Source organism: Dipteris shenzhenensis, chromosome 11, assembly GCF_047967505.1.
Source record: "Dipteris shenzhenensis isolate YYH24624 ecotype China chromosome 11, Dip_SZ_1.0, whole genome shotgun sequence".
Classification (NCBI taxonomy): domain Eukaryota; kingdom Viridiplantae; phylum Streptophyta; class Polypodiopsida; order Gleicheniales; family Dipteridaceae; genus Dipteris; species Dipteris shenzhenensis.
The window spans coordinates 22,453,183-22,480,838 of record NC_141606.1 but is presented as its reverse complement, the minus strand read 5'-3'; the positions used below and the strand labels follow the sequence as shown (position 1 = coordinate 22,480,838).

General features: G+C 44.8%; 1 protein-coding gene across 3 annotated transcripts in view; it reads left to right on the top strand.

Moving 5' to 3' along the window:
- Window positions 1-7,141: 7,141 nt before the first annotated feature.
- Window positions 7,142-27,656, top strand: part of COAD (4-phosphopantetheine adenylyltransferase) — a 34,899-nt gene continuing 14,384 nt past the window's right edge. Inside the window, exons 1-3 of one of the 3 annotated variants that reach the window (XM_087381011.1) lie at window positions 7,142-7,639; window positions 9,275-9,447; window positions 9,759-9,830. In XM_087381011.1, coding sequence (XP_087237137.1) covers window positions 9,304-9,447; window positions 9,759-9,830 — 216 coding nt within the window. In that variant the 5' untranslated portion in view covers window positions 7,142-7,639; window positions 9,275-9,303. Of the gene's footprint in view, window positions 7,640-7,730; window positions 8,137-9,274; window positions 9,448-9,758; window positions 9,831-27,656 lie in introns of those variants that run through there. The other 2 variants (XM_087381010.1, XM_087381012.1) reach the window with 2 other exon arrangements.

Sequence of the window (27,656 nt, the reverse complement as noted above, 5' to 3'; positions counted from 1 at the left end):
GATGAGGTATGTTCAAACGTCTGAAGGGCAAGCAATTCATTGACCCTCCTGAGAGTGCTCTCAACGAAAGTGGAATGGAAGAGGGTGAGAGAGAGGGAGAGCCAGAAGAGAGCCACACAAGTTTTGGTGGGTGAAGAACACCCTAATCTTCTATGTCATCCATATATATGTGTGTTTGAGTATTGTACATAACCGGGATTACGGCACAATGGCCTTTAACCCCCACAACCTCCCACTTAAAGGCAAATGTGCCTTTAAGGAAGAACAACATGAGCATACTATCCCATGCCCATCAATACACGACAATACTCAAACCACTAGCTAGGTAGACTCTTCGTCAGCATATCTAGAAGGTTATCATCTGTATGAACCTTGATAATCTCTATGTGCTTGTCCTCAAGTACCTAGTTATGAAATGGTGCCTGACCTCAATGTGTTTGGTCTTTGCATGAAAGACTGGATTCTGTGCTAGCTGAATAGCACTCATGGAATCACTATGCAATGTTGGTACACCTGTATGAATCCCAAATCTCCCACTAGCTGACCATATAGCCTTCTTGCAACCCTCTGTGGTTGCAACACACTTGGCCTCTATGGTAGAAAAAGCAACACACTTCTGTGTGCGAGACATCCACGAGACTACACCACCTACAAAGGTGAACACATAACCAGAAGTGGATCTCATGCTATCCACAGGCCCTGTACCCAAGTACACGCATCTCTCCTATCTTAGCCCCTGGCAAAATCCAATTCTATAAAGCTTGGGGCATTATGAAAATGGGTGACTTTGTAGTGGCTCATCACCATCATCGTGAACCATTGGTTGATGCAACTCTGATGGAAATTAGAGTTTCCTTCTCTTGAGTCTCCACTCTATAGCCAGTTTGAAATGGGTGATTTAGAGTATGTCTCAGCCTAGAAAGATCCGGTACTTTGGCTCGCATAGCCTAAAGATTCCAATTGGTATTGCGTAGGACTAAAAATATCAGTGTTGCACATGTTCCATTGGGCTGCTAGCAAGCCACACTAGAGGCCTACAAACCCAAGTTTCAGCCCCAGCACCAAGGAAACTGGCAAACCCACAATGTAGAATGAGCCCATTGACACCTGTAGTGGGCTTGGCACTTCCTCTGAGTAATTTGCATCCTGTTGCCTCCTAGGGACAGTTGCCAAGCTATTAATAGATTTGCAGGCACTTGCTCGGTTTCATGGATCCCTGGGCCTCCTTCTCCTTCTTGTTCTTCTCAACATGTGCTGCTTCATTGCGATGGTAGCTTCTTCTTTGTCCTATTTGTCTCCAACCATAGCATTGGGCTTTTGAGAGATTTTGGACCTCTTTCTTGTGCTCTTGAGTTGAGAGGGTGTACAAAAGTTCGAAGCTCTGAATGTGCCATCTTTGTTTGCAAGCCCATAACCTGGCTGGGGCTACCACTGCATTAGGTGGTAGACAATCGGCACGATGATCACAAGTATGAATCCCAAATCTCCCACTAGCTGACCATATAGCCTTCTTGCAACCCTCTGTGGTTGCAACACACTTGGCCTCTATGGTAGAAAAAGCAACACACTTCTGTGTGCGAGACATCCACGAGACTACACCACCTACAAAGGTGAACACATAACCAGAAGTGGATCTCATGCTATCCACAGGCCCTGTACCCAAGTACACGCATCTCTCCTATCTTAGCCCCTGGCAAAATCCAATTCTATAAAGCTTGGGGCATTATGAAAATGGGTGACTTTGTAGTGGCTCATCACCATCATCGTGAACCATTGGTTGATGCAACTCTGATGGAAATTAGAGTTTCCTTCTCTTGAGTCTCCACTCTATAGCCAGTTTGAAATGGGTGATTTAGAGTATGTCTCAGCCTAGAAAGATCCGGTACTTTGGCTCGCATAGCCTAAAGATTCCAATTGGTATTGCGTAGGACTAAAAATATCAGTGTTGCACATGTTCCATTGGGCTGCTAGCAAGCCACACTAGAGGCCTACAAACCCAAGTTTCAGCCCCAGCACCAAGGAAACTGGCAAACCCACAATGTAGAATGAGCCCATTGACACCTGTAGTGGGCTTGGCACTTCCTCTGAGTAATTTGCATCCTGTTGCCTCCTAGGGATAGTTGCCAAGCTATTAATAGATTTGCAGGCACTTGCTCGGTTTCATGGATCCCTGGGCCTCCTTCTCCTTCTTGTTCTTCTCAACATGTGCTGCTTCATTGCGATGGTAGCTTCTTCTTTGTCCTATTTGTCTCCAACCATAGCATTGGGCTTTTGAGAGATTTTGGACCTCTTTCTTGTGCTCTTGAGTTGAGAGGGTGTACAAAAGTTCGAAGCTCTGAACGTGCCATCTTTGTTTGCAAGCCCATAACCTGGCTGGGGCTACCACTGCATTAGGTGGTAGACAATCGGCACGATGATCATAGGATTGCTGAGCTTGTAACCATGGTAGGTGCACACCATCTAGATCTCTTTGAAGAGGTAAGAAGCCCAATTTGTTGTCACTGAAAATACAACTGGGTCTACTATGGCAGATTTACTCATAGGATGAGATAAGTACCATGTGTCTCTCACAAAACTGTGCCACATGCCACAAGGATGGCCACCCTTGTCATGATAGGATCTATTGAAATCTCGTTATATGTTGATGGAATTTTAGAGATTCCGTCGATGAAACTTTGTGGAAAGCTGGTTGGGCGGAGTCGTTTTGAGAGTCGGTGCTATGTAGAAGGAATCACTATGTTGGAGCTGGCCGGATGAGGCATGGACGTGGTTGTCACAAGGTAAGAAGAGAAAAACTATTTTCAGCCTCCACTTTTGTGTGTATTCCCCCATTGTGTATGTGAGAAAGCTGCAAGTGAGACTCCTTACCTCTCTCCCACTCTCTTCACATGGTATCAGAGCTTGGTTCATGGTAAGGAGCTCAAGAAAGCAAACCAAGTTCGCAGTGTCTTGATAAGAGGATCAGTGTTTCCCTCATCACTCGATTACCCTCATTCTTCCCCATGGATCCGAAAAATGAATTCTTCAAATTCAAGATGGAGCTGGGACTCCATCCCCAACCTCCTATTCCACAAGCCACCGGCCCCTCCGATTCTCAAAGCATGCCCTTGGCAACAATCCGCATGCCCTCCAAATTCCCCATCAAAGGTTTGCAAGGGAAGGAGGAAGTGTCTATGCAGCAAGCCACCCAAGAGGGTCTGACAATAGCAGGCACATCCCCCTTGAGGAGAAAGCGCACCCTGACTCCCATAGAAGAAGAATACAAAGTCATGTGCTCATAGACGCACTCACCGCTTGGCGAGGTCTAGCTCCAAGAATTAGATGCAAGCGTCATTCTCTCCCACTTCACCTATGAGGGTCATGATTACACCCGCCACTGCCACACAGCAGAGCAGCTTATGCGGCACTAAGGGAGCTAGCGGTGCAAGAAGCACCAACAGTTGTTACAGGCCTGATTAGAGTGGCAGACCAATGTGGGCATCTTGTGAGATACATCCACTTCACCGAAATTATCAAGCCAGAGGTGGAAAGACCGGCAAGGTCCCTGCAGTGGCTAACGTAGTAAGGCACACAAACCACCATTAGTCCATTGTGCCCAATATCTTGTTGCGGTTGGCGAACCCTCACGTCATGAATTGGGCAGATTATTTTTGCAACCAAATGAGGGATGACCTCAAAACACATGGGGAGTCATCGGCAACTCAATGCTCTACATGCTGATTCTATACCACATGCTGCAGTAGCATCTGCCTGTCGGCTACTATGGGTTGGCCAAAAAGTCTGCCATGGGACCGGATCAGACAGAGCCAGAAGAAGGAGAGGTCAATCCCAAGCGAGTGAGAGCAAAGCCCAGTGCCACTCCAGCCGACCGTCTTGTGCAAGTGGACCCAAGTCAGTTGCTCGCACAATACGAGGATCGACAAATGCAGGAATTCCTGATCCGTCAACTACAACTCTAGCAAGCTGATCCTCTAGACAAGGGGAAAAGGATTCGGCAAGAGCCCATCTTAATCAAGGACCTCCCAGGTGACGAGATATTCACTATTGACCTCCACCCAAGAGCCAAAGCCACGCCGACAACTTCTGCTATGCCCCAGGTCTCAACCTCAGCAAACGGCCTCCGCGTACAAAACCTTATATTCCACCTAGATCTCACAACCCCACTCCCTCCTAATGCCCTCCAAACAATCCTCTGCCATAACCTCGATCACTATCGCCCCATTCTCGCCATGTCCTATTTTTCCTTAGATCTGCAATCCTTGATGTGGGTGGTGCTTGTGCAAGTGAGAATGAAGGAGATGAAAATCTATCTACTTGTGCAGATAGATTGTGCATTCTTGGTGCATGTGAGTATGTGGGAGGTGGAAAATGGTCTACATGTGCGGTAGGAGGCACAAATGGAGAAGCAAAAGATGTGGCAAAATGTGGGCATGCATGTGGTGGGAGATGTGGACCGGGAGGAGGAACTACTTCTAGGTATGGAAGAACTTGGAAAAAAGCCATATGGGGAAAGACATGATGTGGTCGATGCACTGGTGCGGCATGGCTGCAGTGGTGCTTGCGGCTGCGGTGGGTGCAATGCGGCATGTGACTGGGGGCATGGGTGCATTGGTGCTTATGCTTGCGGTTGTGCTTGGGGGCATGGGTGCATTGATGGAAGGGAGGTCGAGACAGCTCCTTTGCCTTAGAAACCTCGCCATGCATTCTTGTTGTCGTGACCTTAGCATCTACAGTAGGACCCTCCCACTTCGTGTCATAGGAGTTTATGTCTCGATCTATTTGACCGAGTCATCGTCGACCCTCCAACGCGAAGTGGCGCAAATACAGGTCTATAGACTTTATTGTAAATACATCTGGAAATCAGTCACTCAAGGTCTACCCTCCATGCTCTGCCATTGTCCTCACCAAATTTTGTACACCGCTTTCACCATTGTTGAAAGCTATCTCAATGATGTCTTGATCGACATTCATTAATAAGTGTACATTCTCATTTTTCAGCACCTTCCTCTAAATCTTAGTGAGATCAGGTTGCTGAAACTTCCTCTTCTCACCACCGTGAGCCATCTCGTATGCAGTAAGCTGCAACACAGAATTCAAAAAAGAATTCAGTGCCAGGTGCAATAAGAAACTCATTAAGCCATAACAATTAACAATGCAAGCAGTCTAAGAAATGACCTAGGTATAACCTCTCAACTCAAGCTCACATCATGTAACAGACTACAGAAAATCAAAACACAAAAAATAAGAGTGTAACCTGCACAAAAAATGACCTGGGTATAACCCTAACCGTGGACTTCACCATCTAACACTAGGCTTTAACTACAACACACAACTATTAAGGGACAGCAGACTAAGTGTCTAAGAGCACATCGCATGATATCTAACTTAGACTACAACACACAGCTACTATCAAGGGATAGTTGAGTGCCAGACTAAGTGTCTAAGAGCACATCGCATGATATCTAACTTAGACTGCAACACACAACTATCAAAGGGTAGTTGAGTGCCAGAGTAAGTGTCTAAGAGCACATCGCATGATATTTAACTTAGACTGCAACACACAACTATCAAAGGGCAGTTGAGTGCCAGACTAAGTGTGCTTGAAAACATCTCTAAACTTAGACTGCAACACACAACTCTCAAGGGAGATGAGTGCCAAAATAAGCGTCTATGAAAACATCACTAAGCTTGGACTGCAACACACAACTCTCTTAAGAGAGATGAGTGCCAGCCCAAGAGTTCCTACAAACAAACATTCTTATACAAATTGAGACTGCAACACACAACTCTCTTAAGAGAGATGAGTGCCAGCCTCAGGTAAAAAATAATTATTTATATTAAAATCAAAATTACAACACACGACAAAAACAGATTGTAGTACACAACTCTCGCAAGAGAGATGAGTGCCAACTTGTCTACACACTAAAACACAATACTGAGAGACCTAGAGAATAGACCGAACACAGGAAACACAGGCTTCCTCAAGTCAAAGTGTGCGTGCCTGCAAACGCATCTCCATACGCCAACGTAGATATGAGCGTAAACAATACTTGTGAAGGAAAGTGAATTCATTGCACGCATATACCTTCGATCCCATCAGGAGAATTCACAATATTTTCCATTCATTGACTCGCAGAAAATTTCGCAGACACCGGGGTCGAAGGAGATTCCAATACCTCAAGGCTCAGGGCAAGCTTTAGCAAGACATGTGATCAATGACAACCATGTAAGCTTGAAAAGTGCGAAAAGAATAAAAAACGATATCGCAAGGGCAATGAACAAATAAAAGGCAGCTTCCTCCTACAAACCTCTCACAAATGCACAACTGTTTGTATCCATGTAGTCAGTGGAACTAGTCATTGCACAAATTTGGTATACAATGAAACAAAGCACATATGAATCGCTACATAGTAGTTCGACCATGTGTGCTTAAATAGAAGGAAGTCATAATTTCGGCCACACAAGAAATCCATGATAGGGACTGCAATAAAATTGTTTCCATCTTCACGATTGATAGATTTCATACAAATAAGTCGTTGCAGAAGGAACGGCACCAAACCAAATTCACGAGAGCAAGAGGCCAAAAATTCGCCGAAAAACATCCCTGCATTGAATACAGAGAATAAAGAGCAGACCATGAAGACAACCCCCGCATCGTAGAGGACGCCAACGAAGAAAAACCCTGCATTGCACGCAGAGGATCGCCAACGAAGAATTACAGAAAACCCCGCATTGGCATGTAGAGGACGCCAAGGAGCGCAACAAAAGCCTTAAAGTGCACATGCATAACTCCTGCACAAAAATAGAAAGAACACACCTGGACCAATCGGAATTTGAGCACTCAAAAAATATGGAAATTTTTGCTTTGCCAAAAAGCCATTGCTTAGGCTACCCCCAGGGCAGGCCAAAAAAGCTAATCACTAAAATTCCACTAATTGGACTATTTCTACTTTCGCCAATGCTAAGAGCACCTACCGGGAATGCTTTCACAGCCCCATGGCTGGAAAATGCCGAGCTTTACATTTTTCCTGGCAGTGGACCGCTGGTATGGCTGCTTGGAATTTCCAAATTCCAGCCTAGCATTCCACTGCTGGACTGGTTGAACTTGCTAGACCAGCATTTATCTCTGCAACTGCCTAAGCTACAGCCTCCATGAAAGCTGAAAACGACTAGTTGAGCAGGTTGCAGACGGTGGAATAGGTTGCTGACAGTGGAATAACTTCGCAGGACTACACGGAGGGACACGGTTGAGCCCATCCCAGCCAGCAGCGTCCTCGCCAGCCTTGACTCAGGGAGCTACTCTAAGGCTGCAGGCAAAAATCACTAAAAATCATCACCAAAACCACGTGGCGAGCTCTTATTGGCTTGATATAGGAGCATTAAATGTATAATCTATAAGTTGTGGAGCCTAAGAGAACCCAAAACAAAACAATTTGCCAAACATAAAAGTACGCTGTGAGGTCGCACGCAAGCTCCTGCAAGAGATCGATGCTTTTGGACCAGCAAACCCACCTACCAGAATCTCTGCCAATTTGAACAGGTATCGTATATGGAGTACAGTATCGTATATGGAGTTTGATTCGAGCTCGGATGATCCAGCAAACCTGGCTTCAGCGTAACACCGCTGTATTTAGGCATTGTAATCTCCTGCTAGCTCATCCAGACGTGGAACATCAGGTTCTTTAGTTGGTGTTTTTCTTCAGCAATAGTTCCCTATTTAGGCATTGTAAGCTCCCTGCTAGCTTTGATCGAGACGTACAAGATCACCTTCTTCAGTTGGTGATTTTACCCGAAGGAAGACCAATCGGGTTTTAGAATACCCAATCGGCCAACATGCTTAAAATAGTCTTTAACCTTACAAAAGTACATTGAGAGACGCAACAACCATCTCGTGCAACTCTATCTTGGTCTGTAGAGAGAAATGAAGAATAATTGCATGAGTGTGTGAAGATCTGGTTCGTTTTCTATGGCTAGCTTGATGAAACATAAAGTCGCTTCTCCGCCATCCTACCCACTGGTCTCGCATGATTTTTTCTCATCAGCTTTGGCTAAGGGCCGAGTTCTTCGCTTTGAAGGAAGTCTTGCAAAGTAAAGGGACCCCACGTGCCGGAGTTCATTTATCCGCTTCTACCCCAGGTGGGTATTCCGTGATGCTGTATATGAGCTTCTGCATCAATCGGATTGTATTCAATTTATCCAAAGATTGACCCTCATGTTTAGTCTTTCGATAGTGATGATCTTCCATCAGTCTTGCGCGTAGAACTTCTGCTCTTTTTTGTAAGGCCAAATTTCAATTTTGCTTTTGTCTTGCGATCTGGAATCTTGTCACCATTCAATGAACCTATGTCTATATTTTTGGACCTCAACGTTAACTTGAAGTAGTCTTTGTGGTAGCAGGCTACTTGCTGCTCGCAGGTTGAGGAGCTTTCAGTCATGCCTATCACAACTTGTCAGTAATGTTGGCAGAGGTTGACAGTGCAGCCATGAGGGCTTGCTTTTTATTTTGGAAACCCTATCGGCGTGGTCGATATACCTGCCATGATTTGTCAGATAAATTTATTCCTTGGATAGCCTTGGATGTCTTCTCATATATGGTTCGCCAATAGTCTAGGCGCCAATATGCTAATTGGAGCATGGCTATTTGGGTTTCAGACATGATATTGGTCTTCAATCCTTCTTAAAAGCAAGTCTCTGTAATTTTGAGGTATATAGGACAGTTCGTTTCATTTTTATATTCTGTTATGTCTAATGGAGATGGCTCATTAAATGTGTAAGTTACATTGTTCGTTCCTCAATAGTTTATGGAGTCCAAGAAAGCGTTTGCTCTACTCTTTGTAACTAATTATAGACATAGCATGCAACTCATTAGTGCTTGTCAGGTTTGTAGTTTTTTTTGTCATATCTTTTACGGATCCTGAAAGGCAATGCTATGTTGCATTAAAATACGTTAAGGTAGATGTACTTTTACTCGTTGTATACTTGGTATGTTAAATGGGAATTGATTTGTCGGATTCCTAGTTTGCATATTTCATTGCGTTGCCAAATTTTCATTGCTTTATCAATGTAGAGATAATTAGAACACGGAATTTCAAGAATGGGCTGGTTGATCATTTGTTGTAAATGATGTTGTAAGTTTTGGTATGGCAATTGATGTGTAAGATAGCTTGTATTCTTTTATTTATTGCCTCACTAGTCTTCATATTTTGTCTTTAGGATGTGTAGAGCATGCATTTTGCAAGCTATGTAAGTTTGCTAACGTTTGCCAATTCTGCAGGTATTCAAAGTGGTGCCTAGAACGTGGCAATGAGTGCCGTCTGTGATTGTAGGGATGGTCTAGCATGTCTCCCTGATTGTGTGGAACATTGCTCGCCACCAAATTCTTATAGAGCTGTTGTTCTTGGGGGCACTTTTGACCATCTACATGAGGGTCATAGGAGCCTTTTAAAGGTACATCAGTTTTTGTTTGGCCTTCTAATTTTTGTTTATATCATAGTGAGAATACACAAAATCCTCACATTGGTTTTTCTCCCATATTTGTTATGTTCGTGAATCGTTTGAGTGTCACTGTGCTGTATCAGAACTGAAAATCTAAGGTTCTGATTCGTAACAGTATTGTTGAATTCTATGACATAGCAAGTTAAGCCTCTAATTTATACAGACGTGTAAGAGTTGAGGTTTAAGAAACAGTATAATTTTTTAAAATTGTGGGTGGCTTGGTGAGGGTGAGACATTGATGATAATTTTCTTGATTTGATTAGGCAGCTGCAGACTTAGCCACTGAACGTGTAGTGGTTGGGATAAGTAATGGACCAATGCTTGCCTCCAAGGAGGTACTGAGATAAAGAGTAGTAACCTTTTCAGATGTTGCTTCAATTTTTGGCTCAGCCATTTGAATTGTATCTGTTTCAGCTCAAATATCAGAATCAGAGTCATTATAGCATCTAGAAGCACATTGAGATTAAGAATGTGAAAATAAACTTCCTGGGTGGCATGCCTGCTGGTATTGAAAATGAGAAACTAAGTGCATTTTCTAAATATGATGGATATGTCTGGGATTGGATGGGTCTTTCATTTATAAGACAAGTTGGGGCTCCCATTGTGTATAGCCAAAGTTCATTTTTGGTGTTTGGGTTGAATCCTTTGTCACCTTGGTAGCAATGCCACAAGGACGTGGATTAAATCCAATTTGGTATTTGAAGCTGAAGCAGATTTGAAACACATGGTTCACAACCTTTGATAAATATGAATGCTGCTTTGATGATGTATGGTGCATTGCCTTTATGATGTCGAGGGAAAATAATAATCCCTCTTTAGCTAGGTGGGAACTGGGAAGGTGATAGGTAAGCTATGTCAGTGGTGAATCAGTGGTGAAGGTAACAATTTTCATATCTTTCAAGATGAAGTCTGTTTTGGGGTGATTTGGCTGCTGCAATATTTAATTTTCAAAGCTGAGACAGCGATCCTGGGATTTAGTGAGCTATCTTAGAGGGTAATGCATGTGATAAAATTTGCCATGTATATCTAAGCATCTTTTAACTGATTTTCTTTTCTCTTCCTGACCTAGGAGTATCATTTTAGGTTGGCTATCATTGAGGTTACACACCATTCAACATTTGCTTGTGGATGCCCTTGAGATTTTTGATGTGACTCACTTTTCTTTCCATTGATAAGAGCTTGTTATCTTTGAGTTCCTGGAACACTATGGCTAGATGTCTTTTATGCACACAAGAACATCATCAAAGATGGTACCTGTAAAGTGTCTACGAGGTTGGAAAATCCAGTCCATCCTATTGAAAGTAGCTGGAGCATTTGTTAAGCCAAAAGGGCATGACCAAGAACTTGCATGAAGTCCGAAAGGCCGCCTTATGGATATCTTGGGGTTGGGGATGAATCGTGATCTGATGATTGCCACTGCACAAGTTAACCCTGCTGAAAAAAGTGGCTCCTCTTAATCGATTCAACACATCATCAATGCGTGGAATTGGAATTCTGTTCTTAACAGTCATCTTGTTGAGGGCCCTCTACTCCACACATTCTATAAGACCCATCTTTCTTCTAGACCAACAACACAGGTGAGCAAAAAGGAGAAGAAATGGGTTGGATTAGTCCTTTGGAGAGCCAATCCTGTACCTGTGCCGTGATCTCCTCTCAGTCTGGGCTGCATGCACCTGAGAGGGTGGTCGATTAGGAGGATCACTCCTTGGAATGAGCGTGATGACGGCCGTTCTGGAGGTAACACTTCAGGCAATGAATCTGAAAAACACTTTTTAAAAGCATGTAAGAACTGAAGTTTTCTTGATGTGGAGAATGCAATCCAACTTTTGGTTCAGTTCATTCTCTTTTTCCTCGACAAGAATCAGTAATCTGTCAAACACTTTATTTAGTTTTCCTACGGAGACACTGGATACAATGGGAATAGATTCCCTTCCCCTTGGCAACAATGCTATGTTCTCTTCCTCTATGATTGAAAACAAGGTTCGTTTTAGGCATCATGATATGCAGTTCTTTCCGATACAACAAAGGCATCCTTAAAACTACATCATATTGTTCAAAAGGGTCCTCGTGATCCATATGGATCCTAAGTTTTCCAATGAGAGGTGTCATAAGCATGACTGTCCTTGGAAAATCTGTCGGGCATCAAGAGACTGCCCTAGAACCATGATGGTCAGTTATAACTCCTTGGGGATCTTCTTGGTAACGGTGTCTTGATATGTAACAGTCAGACTGCTGTCTGACTGTTGTTTGACTGGATTCAGACTATTGTCTGACTGGATTTGGACTGCATATACGTTTTGGGCAAGTTCTATGCTGAGGGGATGGACTATTCTCCATGTTCCCGAATGGAAAGGATGTACTTTGGCTGCAGTTCCAATGTTAAATGCCTTTTTTTGATGAGAAATTGGATTTTGATTGCTCTTTGTCTTCCGACTGTACATTCTTTTCACTGTTTTCTGTTAATAGTTGGCAAAGCTTAATCTTTGAGTGTTCAGGGAGGATTCCACCTTGAACACTGGTCAAGTTATGGATAGTCAAGGAGTGCTTGGAAACTACCCTGCTGGTTTTCAGCCTGTGATGCAAGGTATGCAAGGGACTATGCTTGAGGTTATGCAGCCCGAGTGCAAAGTTTATGCAAACATTGGCATGCAGCCTGGGATGCAAAGTGCAATATGGGAGGTCCTACAGGTAGGTCTGGTATGCAGGGGACTAGGGCTGGTTTGCCAAACCCCGGTATGGGTAGTGGAAATGTTGGTCATGATGTGGGCAATGGTTTTCATGCCCCATATTTGCAGCCACCTTTTTATGACAACTTGACACCCAAAGGCAAGGCAAATGACTTTAAGGAAGGTGGGGCAGCAATGAAATTTGAGACCTTTCTTTAATGGGGCACAAGATAGGTTGAAAGCTTTGACTTTTGTTCAACAATTTGATTCAGCCTTTTCAGGAGGCAACTTCACTGAGTCTTCTAAGGTGCATAAGGCAGCCACCTTTCTGAAAGGGAATGCATTACAACGGTGGACAAACTTGTTACTTCAGAATAAGGCACAGTCTTCTTGGATTCAGTTTAAACATATATTCTCAATTGCTTGCCTTATTACCACATTTGAGGTGGATGCGATGACAGCCTAGTACAAGTTAAATGCAGCTAATGGCCACAATCTTGAAGAGTACAACAAGACGTTTTGGGAGGCTTTGCTGCCCGTTCGTTCTTATTGGCATGTGCCACTGTCAAAAAGAAAGAAAGAAAGAATGTTTATTAAAGTCTTCAGAAGACCGATGGATCTATGAGACTGAAAATCTTGATACAACAAGCTGTTGTAGTGGAGCTACTAAACGAGCGTCCATACCAATGCAAAGTGCAAAAATGCAGAATGGCAGTACTAAGTCCTAAGTACAACATAGTCATGTCGATGGTTGACTGTATATCAATCTCAGCATCGTCATCAATATCATCATCATCATCAGCAGCAGCAAGATATCAGGATGGATGAGGCAGTGGAGGCATGAAGTCGGCAATAGAGTTCTGTCGGCCACTCAAAGGTGCGGTCTTGGTACGTCCCTTGGTCGTAGCTCTGCGTCTGACAAGGGCTACTGTGACCCCTGTCGGTCAGGCTCCGACTCTAAACAAGGAGAATATGTCCCCAAGTGTGATCTGTGTGTCGACCCTCTGTTTGAGCTGTCGGGTCACAGGCTCCGAGTCACGGTCATGTCGAGGTCTCGTCTTGTGGGGGTCCATGTGATCTAGCTGAAAGAACTCCGTGATAGAGCTCTGAGAGGGATCAGCCTAGGAAGAAGTATGCTCTTGTCTCCGTGCTCGGAGTATCCTCTCACGGTGTCTAAGTGCCTCATGAATGAAACTTGCCAAACACCGCTGGTCTGGGGAGGAGAGGAAACAAGCCAAAATCCGATAACTATCCCTGAAGAGGCAGTGGAAACGCCCTCAAATCTCATAGTACACAGGACACTTGAAGATGAAATGCTCCTCTGTCTCAACCTCCTACATGTCACACAGTGTGCATATGCGCCTCTCCCTGGGCAGTCGCTCTGCTCTGTCGCTCTCGATGCGAAGTCTGTGTGAAGAGACCCGGAACTGCCCAAGAGAGATCCTCAGCGAGTGGGGTAGGTGAATCTACGTGTATCCTAGTGGGTCAATAAAACCCTCTGTTGTGATATGTAAGAAGTGATCTCTGTAGAAGCTAAGCTTCACTGGGAGTTCACTTGGTCCCAACCAGGTCCGAAATGTGTGTAGCTGTAGTAGATCCTCACGGATAACCTGGTTGATCTCGTGTGATAAGAGGGGAGAAAACGGTGTGTAGCTGTAGTAGATCCTCACGGATAACCTGGTTGATCTCGTGTGATAAGAGGGGAGAAAACGGAGCATCCATGCTGTACTGGAAGGAAGGTAGTCTATCCATGTGGAGCCCCAATCGCTCAAACCATCTCTCTGTACGAGCATACCAGCACCTCTGGTCTCCTCCTGCTGCAAGTGCCATAGAAGAGGATAGAGCTATCCATGGTAGCCTGCTACGCCCTGAGGTATAATCCCCATATTCCCTAACTTGGTACAGATACGTGATGACTTGAAATGCAGCATCTAGCTGTAAAGGGGGTGACCCAAACTCAGCTTGAATGATCTGGTGAGGGACGGATGACTTACCACGAATCATCCGTGATAACATGAGAACATGTAGCCGCTCCACACGAGCCTACTCTGTATTCGATAAGTCTGGTCCCCAACAAGGGCTGCCGTACATCCCCGCTGGGCGAACCAAGGAGTCAAAAAGCAACCCCTTGGTGCGTGGATCTTGAAAGTGCGAGCGGAAGCACTGCCTCTCTAGTTTGGCCAGTGAAGCATATCCTCTACTCAAGCGTGCTTGCATCGCGGGTCTCATAGTGAAGTTGGGTCCGGAGAAGATAACCCCAAGATAAGTGTATGATGAAACTATCTCAACAGATGACCCCTCAAATGTGAACTGCTCCTAACGCATGATGGCTCGAGATGTATTGAAGATCATGACCTTGGTTTTACCCAGGTTGACCTTCAAATCATGAGACTCACTTTTTGCCAAAAAAAAATCATGAGACTCACAAAAGGGCTGTAGTGCGTCTAGGTGTCTTTGAAGCCCCTCTGCTGAGGAAGACGAGAGCCACGTCATCTGCGTAGAGCAAAATTTGGATCAGCGTGCCCGCAAGAGAGCAACCTACACCCCCCTGTGTCTACATCACTGTCTCAAGCTCGTCAATGTAGAGGCCAAACAAGGTAGGTGACAAAGGACACCCTTGTTTGACCGCGATGGTACTGATGATCTCGTCTATCCACCTGGATCCTGCTCGAACTCTGCTCGAAACTCTCTCGTAAAGTGTCATGACAACCCAAATGATCTCTTGGTCATAACCCAAGTCCTATAGGTGCTGTATGAGGCGGGCTCTCGGAACCGTGTCAAATGCCTTGCGAAAATCCACAAAGCAACAATAAACTCTCTGCTTCCGTGACCTCGCCTCCTCGATGATACATCTGAGCGTGAGAATGTGGTCCATGGTTCCATGATCGCGCCGAAATTCGGACTGTCCTGCTGCTCTAAGTCCTCGACACTCTGCAAGTCTGCTAACCTCGGAGTCAAGTACTGATGCATAAATCTTGGACATGATATGTCCAATTATAACAGTCCTGTAGTTCTTCGGGCTCCTAGGATCCCTTGCCTTGTGGATGGGTGAGATAGTGTTAATGGTCCAAGTGTGTGGAAATCCGAAACAAACAGCTTCATTAAAAGCTTTGCTAAGATCAGGGCTAGGAGGTTAATCCCATATGCAATGAACTCAGTGCATAGCCCCTCATGATCCTTCGCTCGGCCATTATGAAGTTTCATTACGGCATCCTTTACCCCTCTAGCGAAGAGGGTGCAGGATGTGAGACGAGGCATGTGTGAGAGGTTAGGGACTGGCTGATTTGGGATGTCATAAAGTGTGCGTGCATAATCAAACTAGATCTGAGTGTCAGTGAGTGGCGGAGGGAACCGCCATCCTTCTAGAAATCTCCGCTAGAAGTCCTTAGAGTTGTTACTAAACAAAATGTTCAGTAGCTCCACCTCGTTCCGACGAACGAAGTCTAGTTTCTTCCTCCGTACCAGTCTACGGTATTCGCTTATCGTATCTGGTGCGCTCGGAATACTGTTTTTGGTTTCGAACTTGAGTTGACGGCGTAAAGCCTTACACTCATCATCGTACCAACTATTACAGGGTACGGTTCCAGGGGGTGGTGGGCGGGTGGAGCGAGTGCTGTGGGGGAAAGCGTGAATGGCAGCCTTGTGTAGTGAGCGGGTGACAAGGGCAACACGATCCTCTAAAAGGGGTATGAAGTCAATATAAGTGAGAAGTATGTACAGACGGCCAGAGTAAGAAGGTGAGTGATCCCGATCAAAGCGTATATCGTGGTAGGTGGAGTAAGCACTGAGTGGGGTGGAAGGTGCTATGCGAAGGGAGGTGGAGATGCTAAAGAAAAGATATGTATGATCAGCCCCTGGGGAGAGAGGTGCTACAGTGAAGTTAGTAATGCGAGATGTGAAGACAGGGGATCCCATGATGTAATCAACAACACTGGAGCCCCCCCCATGTGGAAAGCATGTGAAACCACCTGAAGCGGGCCATTTGTCAAGACCATTATAGATAATGAGATCATGTATCTTGCCGAGGTCTAATAGGGTTTGCCCATAAGATGAGAATGGACCTCGCGTGTCAGCCGTCGAAACCCGTAGCATACCTACCTCCTCAAGGTCAATATCTGGCAGTAGAGTGGAATCATCTCTGAAGTCAAGAAGTGGTACCTTATGGGCCCTTGTCCTCGCATTGAAGTCCCCCACTAGGACTTCTCCACGGCTAGAGAAGTCAACGATGGACTGATAAAAGGCAGCAAATGGGGATGTCTCATCATCACCTCAGATATCTCTGGCAAAGTGGGAGGTCTCAGGGGGGAAGTAGCAAACTGCGACAAACAGATCTTGGTTGTCCATGTGTCGAATCTGGATCCAAAGAAATTTGGAATGTGTATCTCTCTGCTCTACTGAAATGGTCCCCCGAAGTGTGGATTTGAAAAGGACTGCAACTCCACCTGAACCTCAAACTCCTCCTGTACCCCTCGTCTCATCTCTGTAGGCAGACACTCATGTATATCTGTTGACTATTGGAAGAGGGCGCTTTGGACTCTGATGTGTCTCTATATAAAAGACTATGTCGTGGCCTGTATAGGATTCCGAGAAGTTCCTTGGTTCTGACCATAAGATACCATTACAGTTCCAAATGGTACAAGACAGGGTCTCGAATATGTGAGTCTCATAGACCCCGCTTCCCTATGTAGGGGAGGGGGCAGGTGCCCTACGAGGGCCTGTAAGAAGTCGTCCCTCTCGTACCACTGCCCACTTCCCCTCCTTCCAGGTCTGATCCCGCTGTTGCAGCAAAGAGCGCCTCTCCTCAACCTCTAGAGGTGTGAGGTCCTCATCCATAGAGATCGCTGGCTGATCTCGAAGGACTGACTTGCATCATAGAGCTGAAAGTCGTGCCTGAGTGTCATGGAACCATATGATCAAGGGTTGCTCTTGGTTGGGATCTCTCCCCACCCGCCATGCCCTCTCTATCTTGTGTTCAGCCACACCTAGGGTAGCGACCACGAACGCAGTCGCATCTACCATCGGTGTAGCCTCAGTGCGTGGGATTCTGCGTACTTTGATGTTGAGAGCCTTACTGGCTCTCTGCTGCTGCTCCATGAGGGTAGCCGAAACGGTTACCCTTGCGGGTTTCCGTTTGGCTACGTCAACCCATCTGGAAGTCTCCTTAATAGCTGATTGCATGCTCGCAATCTGTGCCTCGACCACCGGAGTACTCCTTGGGACAATGTGTATGGCTGTGACCTCCTGTTGGAGCTGCATGATATAATGTCTGAGTCCCTGAATAAGACCCACTTGCTCCCGAATGGCCCTAGCTTGCTCCTGTATGATGCAGCTCTGCTCTTGGTTGAAGCGGACATGCTTCCGTGCGAAGCGAGTCAGTTCCATCTCACGCTCACGAAAACTATGTATCTCCATGAGCAAGGTCTCACGGGCCTTTGGTGTATCTGCCCACCCATGTCCATGCTGAAACTGTGGTATTGTTGTGGGCTGCCAAAAGAAATTAGAGATTACTGCACTAATGTTAGAGTAACCAACATGTCACAGTTGATTGAAAATGCAACTGCAGTTGATGCATTGTTGCTAGGAAAGGCTAGTGGTTACAAGAGAAGTAAGTATGATAATCCTAAGAAAACAAGATGCCAAGGTATGTTTTCAAGGCTCCTTTTACACGATAGACTACATGCTAATTGGCTGTCACGTGAAGAAAGGAAAGATTTAATGGATGCCCAATGCTTTCATTGCAAAGAAGAGAGGCATGTAGCCCGCCGAGACTGCCCAAAGCACAAATTAAAGGAGAAAGCTGATGATAAGGGCGATCGGAAAGGCAAGAAGCCTAAGCCCACTGCAGGATTGATGCTTGATGTTATTAGTGAGCAGCCAAATGGGGATGCCATTGAGCTATGCCAAGCATGGGGCAAGGTGAGAGATCAGATGTCTTTGATCTTGATCCAGGGGCTCGTGCAAACTTTATTTCTTCCAAGTTAGCAAGTAAGTTGGGAATCCATGCAGAAGAGATGGGAACCATGAGTGTGGCAGGCATGGCTTGCCATGGGTTTAGTACACTTGTTACCTCTATCATTGGGAAGCTCTGTTTGCACATTCAAAGTTTTGTGGACAATAAATAATTTTATATCATGGCCACTTGAGGGTTGTGATGTCTTGTTGGGAATGCCATGGTGTCATCGAGTTTGTGCAGTGGTGGATACTTACAATTGGAAGATCACTCTGATGCATAGATGAAAGACTCCAGTTCTGGATGCCAAACTTGGGAGAGTCAGTTCCTGTTTCATCTGATTCTGCCATTTGCATAGTAATGAAAAAATCATTTTTCTATGTACTTCAATTTTGCAAAAGATGCTAAGTGTGATGATCCACAGTTTACTTTGTCTAACATGGATAAAGAGCAGACACATTACCTTAGTCACTTTGGGGATTGTTTTTCTGACTCTTTGCCAGGGGAACTTACACCTGCAAGACCTGAGGATCGTGCTATTGATGTAATGCCAAGCAGTAGTCCACTGAACAAGCCACCATATAGAGTTAGTGCAGCCCAATAGGAAGAGATCATGAGCCAAGTGAATGAATCATTGAAAAAGGGGCTGAGTTAGCCAAGTTCATCTCCTTACTTTTACCAGTGTTGTTGGTCTAGAAAAAGGATGGTTCATCGCAAATGTGCATAGACTATTTTGCATTGAACAAGATAACAATCAAGAATTGATTCCCCATTCTGATAATTGATGATATCTTGGATCAATTGGTGGGATCAGCCATTTTTAGCCGTATAGATCTCAAGAGTGGGTATCATTAGATACGCATCCGGCCTGAGGATGTGTCCAAGACAGCTTTTAGGACCACTTTTGGGCTGTATGAGTTCGTGGTTATGCCAGTTGGGGTCACGAATGCTCTTGTCACTTTTAACCGAATGATGGATAGAATACTTTGGGAGCACATATCTTTTATGGGCACTTTCTCTAATGATATGATAGTGTCCTCAAGGGATGAGGCACATCATAGGAAGCATTAGAAAGCATAGGCTGGTCATAAATGCAAAGAAAAGTGAGCTCTTTATGCTTGAGATTCACTTTTTGGCACACATTGCGTCTAAGGATGGGGTGCGTATGGATCTTGCTAAGATAGAGGCAATTCGCAGTTGGTCATAGTGAGGACCTTGCATGATGTACATAGCTTTTTGGGTTTATGCTTGTATTATAAATGGTTCATACATCATTTTGCTGCCTTGCTTCATGCATTACAGAAGAAGGGAGTGCCATTTGCATCAGCTGAAAAAGAAATCACAGCATTTGCAAAGCTGAAAGGAAATTTTACTTTGGATCCAGTGTTGATCTTACCAGATCTCCGAAAAGCTTTTGTTGTCCAATGTGATGCATGTGGGAATAGCAGTGAGGCAGTTCTCATTGAGGATGGACGGGTTATTGCCTATGAGAATAGGGTGTTGTTGGCTGTAGTTCATGCTCTTTCTACATGAAAGCATTCCCTGCTAGGGATTGATTTCACTGTGCAAACATATCACTAGACCTTGAGATACTCCCTCACTCAGTCTAAGTTGTCTGAGAAACATATGCGTTGGGCCTATTTCTCATCCATGTATCACTTCCAAATAGTGCATGTGGAGAGCAAAAGGAATGTTGTGGTTTATGCATTATCAAGAAAACCGCAAGTTTCAGCAGTATCCATTGCATACCATGATGAGTTGAATGCATGAAGGACCAGTATGCAGAGGACGAGGATTTTGCAAGGATCTGTGATCAATTGTCTGATGGTCAGCATCATGAGTATTATACTGTCAGAGGTGGTTTTCTATGATGCATGGTTGCTTTTGTGTCACAAAGCCGTTGAGGCCTAAGGTTTTGAGAGAGAATCACGCTCCACTGTATGCAAGACATTGATGCCACGGGAAGGCAGTTGAGCATTTCTTCTCTTGGCCAGCATTGAGACGGGATGTAGAAGCTTTTGTCAGGACATGCATTATTTGTCAAAAGGTCAAGTTTGACCGACAGAAGGCACCTGGATTATTACATCTGTTGCCTGTTTTGGATAGACCGTGAGAGAGCATTGCTATGGGTTTTATTTTTGATCTTCCTAGGACACTACACCCACAGGGAATGATAGGATATGTATTGTGATATGCAGGTTCAGTAAATAGGTTCATTTCATTTCGTTGAGGAAAAAGATAACAGCGGATCATATAGCAAGGTTGCTGATGCAGAATATCTTTAAGTACCATGGCATGCATCAATCTATCACTAATGACATAGATGTGTGTATGATGAGTTTGTTTTGGAGAGGGCCTTTTGAGAATATGGGCACTACTTTAGATCTCTCATCTTCTTTTCATCCACAGATAGATGGGCGCCTGGAAGAGGCTAATTCCACTATGCTTGATCTTTTGAAATGCTATGTGTCCAAGCATAAGACACAATGGGATTTGCCATTGGTGGAGTTCGTCTATAACAACACCATGCACTAGAGTTTGCAGAGGGTGATTGGGTTTTTTTGTGCTTTGAAAAGACAAGGCTAAAAATAAAAGTGGTAAAGACCGGCTATACACCAATTTAATGAGATATTATTGGCCTTTTGAAGTCTTGCAGAAGACCAATGATGTAGCTTACAGATTGAAGCTACATTATTGGGGGATTCATAATGCCTTTCATGTGAGTCCTCTTACACCCTTCCGTGGTAATGTACCAAAGGATATGCCTCTTGAGATGCAGCCACCAGCGGTTAAGGAACTTGATGAGATCTTAGTTCCAGAGTAGGTATAGGCACATACGGAAAGGATAGTCAGAGGTAAAGTTTCCCGTCACTATCTGGTGAAATTTCAAAATTATTCACCATTGCATGCGAAGTGGTTGGAGGAGCGTGATCTGGTAGATATACCCCAATTGTTATAACTTTACCTAGAGGCTTTTCAGCTTGAGCCGACTTTGGTTGTGGCTCCTTTAGGCTCAGCAGAGCATAGGTTTCTTGGTACAGACAGGAACAAATATCTAGAGGTCGCTTGGTGACACTTCATGTCTCACCCTTACTGTGCTACCTAGGAACTTCTATGATCAGTGTACTAGTCACTCTGAGATAGTGTTTGCAGTTGTATATATTTTGGTATACCGGGCTCTGAGAATCATAGATCTTTGCTAAGAATGCATTGGTCTTCAGGGCACTGGTTCGAAATCCTTTGTAGATGGTGGAGAGGGGCAGCAGTTAGGTCATAGTTCAATTACTCGTGGCTGTGCCTGAGAAATTCACAGATTTTCATAAAGCTCTAGGCTCTTTTCTTTGTGTGAAAAATAGGGCACTCAACCCTGGCTTTGGTTGAGCTGTTCATTTTGCACATTTAGTTTGCAGGTACTTTGAAGGAAGCATGGGAGATCCCAAAGGACCTATATGAAATGAACAATGCGTCAAGGATCCTCAACCTCACTCACCATGAGGATGGAGGAGGGTGACACCTTGTAGGATTAACGCACGAAAGTGAAGGCACTAAGAGATCAACCCGGAGCAGTTGGTCATTCTGTTGCTGATGCTCGTTCTCAAGATGTTACCGATACGACCTCGGAAAGGTCAAGGCCGCTCACTTGTGAGCAGGTGAGGGCTATGTTGATTCAGAGTGTTATGTACTTGGATGCTAGTCCTTGGATTAGTGGACTTAATCCAGCAAGGTTAGGGGTCCTAGGATTAAGGGAAGCAAAGCGAATGTGTGGCTAGAGGATAGCAAAGGGCTAGTTGGCTATATTTAGCCAAGATGCTTTTTGGAAAGTGGAATGCTCTTCTTTATAAGTGTGGCTAAGGCTATCAGGTTGGCATTCCGTTTGTTGACACCCTTGGACGGTTTGGTCTAGATCATGAGCCAAACTCCTACCTTCTACATGGCGGATCACAAGATACTATGCTGAAGGTTCTTGGTGGACGGTTTTGGTGGTATGGAACGCTGGAGCTATGGGCATAGCCTTGTGGGAGTTTGAACTCTAGCCCATGTGCTCAGGGGTGGCTGGGAGGTGAGCCGCTTGCTGATCTTTGTTTAGGTTTGTTGATTCTTTTTGGATTGTGTTAGGGTTAGATCCTAGTGGAAATGTATCAGCTTGTATCATAGGAGCCCTCAATAAGTGCAGCTCGAATGGTACCAGGTAAGTCGATGTGTTTCTGCAAGTTGCTGAAATGTTTCAAGGTTTAAAACAGTGCGAATGATGAAGCATGATGTAGGGAGCAGATCGCAGTAGGATTTTGTGGTAGAACTTCAAAGCAGTGAGGAAACTGTAAGGAGGGGATTACACAAATCAAGTGCGATTGCTTGGAAATTTTAGTTTTGTGCTGGTTGTAGGAGATTTGTGTACTGCTGTAATCGAACTGTTGTAGGCAGTTCACGGACATGGGAAGGCCAAAAACTGTTAATCATCAGCTCGCAGCCCCTCAGAGAACCTTTCCTGCCACATCCACTTCGACCTCAGGCTTTAGATCTTCTCCCATCATTATCTTCCACAACTTTCTTGCCACCAGGTGGCTCCTCAGCTTCCCCTTCCAGACTGGTTATTATCCCCATCTAGTTTGCCCGCTTCTCCAAAATTTGAAATGGGCACATGTGTTTCCATTTGAACCCACTTCAAGACAAATGCAACTGACATAACAACTAGCAAATACAATGGCAAACCGGCTCCGTAGAGGTTTAGAAATCAGTCCCTCAGTTTGCAATGGGTGGACCAGAAGAAGGATCTGGCGCCCAGAAGAGCCAAGAGGAAGGTGATTGGACCAATGGGATTTACAAAGACAAGTCAGATGGAACTCTCGACAAGTACAAAGGCAGGTTGGTGGCCAAAGGTTATGCATAGGCATTGGGTCTTAATTATGATGAGACCTTTGCGCTGACAAGTTCTCATGGAGACTATTCAAACAGTGCTAGCCTTCACCTTCGGAGTGCCGACAGAAACTCAGTACGAAGAATGGATGCTCAAGTATGTGTGGGTGTGTGGATTTGTATGTGTGAGCATATTTTTATATTATGGTGTACATCCACTGTTGGGCGCTGATGACGTCAGTGGGGATGTCATAGTAGCTAGTCCCTGCTATGCGTGATGGAGTTTATGGTTTTCAATCTTATGAGTGACTAGCGTGACATTGAAACTGCACTGTGTTGTGTTCTTAGAGGATGAGTTTGGGAATGTTTCTGGATTCATCTAGGTATATAGTGATTGCATTGGTTGCTTGAATTGGCTCATCTGTCATGTGAAGTCTGCCTTTTTGAATGGAGTTTTGGAGGAGGAAGTCTACATGGACCAGTGCAGGGATTTCAGACTGAGTGGAAGATGGTGTGCAGATTGAGGAAGGCTCTCTGCACATTGGCTTGATGGGAGCCAGTGGGTACCTCCCTTGTGAGACTTGATATTGGTGAGATGGTGTGACTGTTGTTGGTGGATTGCTACTCAAGGGCTCTTGGAGAGCTTGCTAGTGAGTGATGGTTTGCTTGAAGGAATTTTGGTCTGTCTAATGTGGGTCCCTTTGCATGTCTTTAAGGTGACGATTGCAAAAGGTGGTACAACGATCAGTATTTGGCATGCTGCGAGTGCCTTGGACATCTATATGAGTGTCAAGGTCAAAGTTGTACAAGGTCTGACTCTTTGGACAATCCCTTTCCCCCCCCCGCTCTAGAGGGACCTTTCACCAAGTGAGGAACGTGCTGCCAATTGGACCTGCTCTGTCATGATTGGTAATTGTGGGTCAGCCAAAGATGGTGTTGAAAGATAGTACACAACTCCCTATGCAGTGCCACCGATGATGGTTCATGTCAATGACATAAGCTATCACAGATGACAGTTAACGAGGCATACATCCATCAATACTTAGGCTGATCAGATGGTGAAAGCATGGTTAAAGGAGCTACTAATGATATTCTAGGACTTTGTAGGTGAGGACATTTTGGCCTGCCGATGCAAATACAAGCTGAAAGTCTCTTTTCCCTTAAAAGGCTCTCTTGAAAGCATGCAGGAGTCACAAGGCAAGAAACAAATGAACTACACAACAATTCTAAACTAGTCAATTCAACATGGTAAAAGTAGGTCTCCTCTCTAGGCCAGAAGACATAACGAATGCAGCTTGGCTAGTTTTAACTGCAGCAGATCTTGTAGCAGTCAGAGATTGGGTACCGTGTGATGCAGAGGCCCTAGTATTGAATCTGCACTTGCGTCGATAATGATGGCTACTGCACATTCAGCTTGTGGAGATGACTTGGACTGTTGTAATCGACACATACAATGTTACACACTTGCTTCTAATTACAGACAGATCACGGGAGTAGCACCAATATTGTTCCACCCAGCCAACCTTGCTGAAGCATGAGAGCTGACAGAGAAATTTCAAATTAAAAACATACGTGAACAGTGCATTCTCTTCTCTCACTAACTCCAACAAGCCCCATCTCCCTAGATGGATCTAGATGCCACATGTCATCATCAGATGGCCTTCCTAATGCATCTTTTCACCCCTCTCTTGGGATACTTTAATTTCAATTGCCCATAGGCACATTTCTTGCATTAGGCCCTTAGCCTTAGATCCACCTAGTCTGGTGCTATCAACCCTCACCTAGGACCTTGACATTAATTCCCTCCCGATCATTTACATGAAGCGCAAACAAATATATTACAAACATAGATCCTTTAAGGGAAATGTTGACTGATTCTTCCGAGGTCATGCTACCTCGGCTAGAGCGTAACATTCCTTCCCTCTTCAGACATCAGCGTCCTCGATGATAAAGTTTGGGAACACTCTCCGCAACTGGTATACGGATTCCCAGGTAGCTTCGGATAGAGGCTGACCATGCCATGCAACCAACACCGTGGGTATCTTCCGATTTCGTATTTGCATTGTTCCTCGGTCCAAGATTCTTGTTGGTTTGCGCCTTGCATTATCCTCTATCTCCTGAAACAAAACCACACCTTTGATTAGTGAGTCACCTGCATGTAAAAATTTCTTTAAGCGCGAAACATGAAAAACCGGGTGCACCTTACACCCCTGTGGCAATTCTAATTTATAGGCTACCTTGCCTATTCTCTTTACCTATTCTCTTTAGAATTAACCACGGCCCACAGTATCGAGGTGATAACTTAGCACACTCTCCTGAAGTTAACGACTCCGAGTGCAAAGGAACTCTAAGAAAAACTTTTTCTCCTTCCTTAAATACTCTTATAGATCGGTTTTCATCCGCATACACCTTGGCTCTATCCATAGCCTGGCGGATATTAGCTCTTGCAAGCGCTAGCATCTCCCGCATCTGAACCACAAAGTTCGCGGCACTAGGCACTTTCTGAGGTACTCCAACTATAGTCGGATTTGCTGGTCTATAACCATAGTTCAGCTTAAACGGACTGAACCCGGTAGAGGAATGTTTTCTATCATTGTAGGCAAACTCTAACAATGGCAACCACTTGTCCCATGTATGTTGCCTCAATGACACATATGCCCTCAGCATATCCTCTAAAGTCTGGTTGACTCTCTCTGTCTGACCATCCGTCTTAGGATGATCCCCACTACCCATTCCCAACTCAGTCCTTAGTGTCTCAAATACCGCGGTCCAAAAATGACCGGTAAATCTACATCTCTGTCTGACACTATGGATCTAGGCAATCCATGCAGACGAAATATATGTCTAATAAACAAATCCGCCACTTGCGGGGCACTAACAAACTCCCTAGTCGGAATGAAGTGAGCCATCTTGGTTAGACGATCAACCACCACAAGGATAGAATCATACCCTCCTTGTGTTGTAGGCAGCCCTACAATAAAGTCCATGGAAATGCTCTCCCACTTACTTAGTGGTATCTCCAAGGGCTGTAAAAGTCCGGGTGGCTTCACCCGCTCGACCTTGCTTACCTCACACGAAAAACACCGTGTCACATATTCATGAATATGCTTTTTTATCTTTGGCCAAAAGAAATCTCGCTTCACGAGATCATATGTCTTCTCAACTCCTGGATGTCCCGCACACGGGCTATCATGGTACTGTCGAATGACTCTCTGCCTGAGATCATTCTGACTAGGTACTACAACCTTGCCATTTCTTTTCAGCATACCATCCCTTATGGTATATCTTGCATATGTGTGGCCTTTTCTGGACGCCAGGTCATCCTTTTCGTTTTCCCCGGGTTTTAACACATGAGGCTTAGGCCATAGACTCTGGACAAACTCGTCCACCTTTTGAGTTTTTCTGATCTCGGTCATTAGAGTACTCTCTAATACCGTGAAACTCATATTGTGCATAATGCGAGACAACGCATCAACAACCTTATTATCTTTCCCTCTTCGGTACCGAATCATTAAATTAAACTCCTGCATGAGCTTTGCCCACCTAGCTTGGCGGCCCCTCAAGTCAGGCTGTTTACAAAAGTGTTTCAGAGTATCATGATCCACATCCACATAAAACTCTGAACCATATAAATAATGCCTCCATGTTTTCAGAGTTTGTTAGTGCCACTTGCGGGGCACTAACAAACTCCCTAGTCGGAATGAAGTGAGCCATCTTGGTTAGACGATCAACCACCACAAGGATAGAATCATACCCTCCTTGTGTTGTAGGCAGCCCTACAATAAAGTCCATGGAAATGCTCTCCCACTTACTTAGTGGTATCTCCAAGGGCTGTAAAAGTCCGGGTGGCTTCACCCCCTCGGCCTTGCTTACCTCACACGAAAAACACCGTGTCACATATTCATGAACATGCTTTTTCATCTTTGGCCAAAAGAAATCTCGCTTCACGAGATCATATGTCTTCTCGACTCCTGGATGTCCCACACACGGGCGAATGACTCTCTGCCTGAGATCATTCTGACTAGGTACTACAACCTTGCCATTTCTTTTCAGCATACCATCCCTTATGGTATATCTTGCATATGTGTGGCCTTTTCTGGACGCCAGGTCATCCTTTTCGTTTTCCCCGGGTTTTAACACATGAGCCTTAGGCCATAGACTCTGGACAAACTCGTCCACCTTTTGAGTTTCTCTGATCTCGGTCATTAGAGCACTCTCTAATACCGTGAAACTCATATTGTGCATAATGCGAGACAACGCATCAGCAACCTTATTATCTTTCCCTCTTCGGTACCGAATCGTTAAATTAAACTTCTGCATGAGCTTTGCGCACCTAGCTTGGCGGCCCCTCAAGTCAGGCTGTTTACAAAAATATTTCAGAGTATCATGATTCACATCCACATAAAACTCTGAACCATATAAATAATGCCTCCATGTTTTCAAAGCATGGATAACAGCATACAACTCCAATTCATGAGTTGGCCAATTCCTTTGAGAGGGAGAAAGCTTCTTGCTTTCAAAGGCTACTGGCCTTCCCTCTTGAAGGAGAACTGCTCCTACCGCAATGCCACTTGCATCAGTTTCCAAGAACAATGGTTTCTGGGGATCAACTATTTTTAACACCGGTCCTGTGACCACCGCTTGTTTTATGGTGTTAAAACTTTCTTGTCGAAACTTTCTTGTTGATTCTG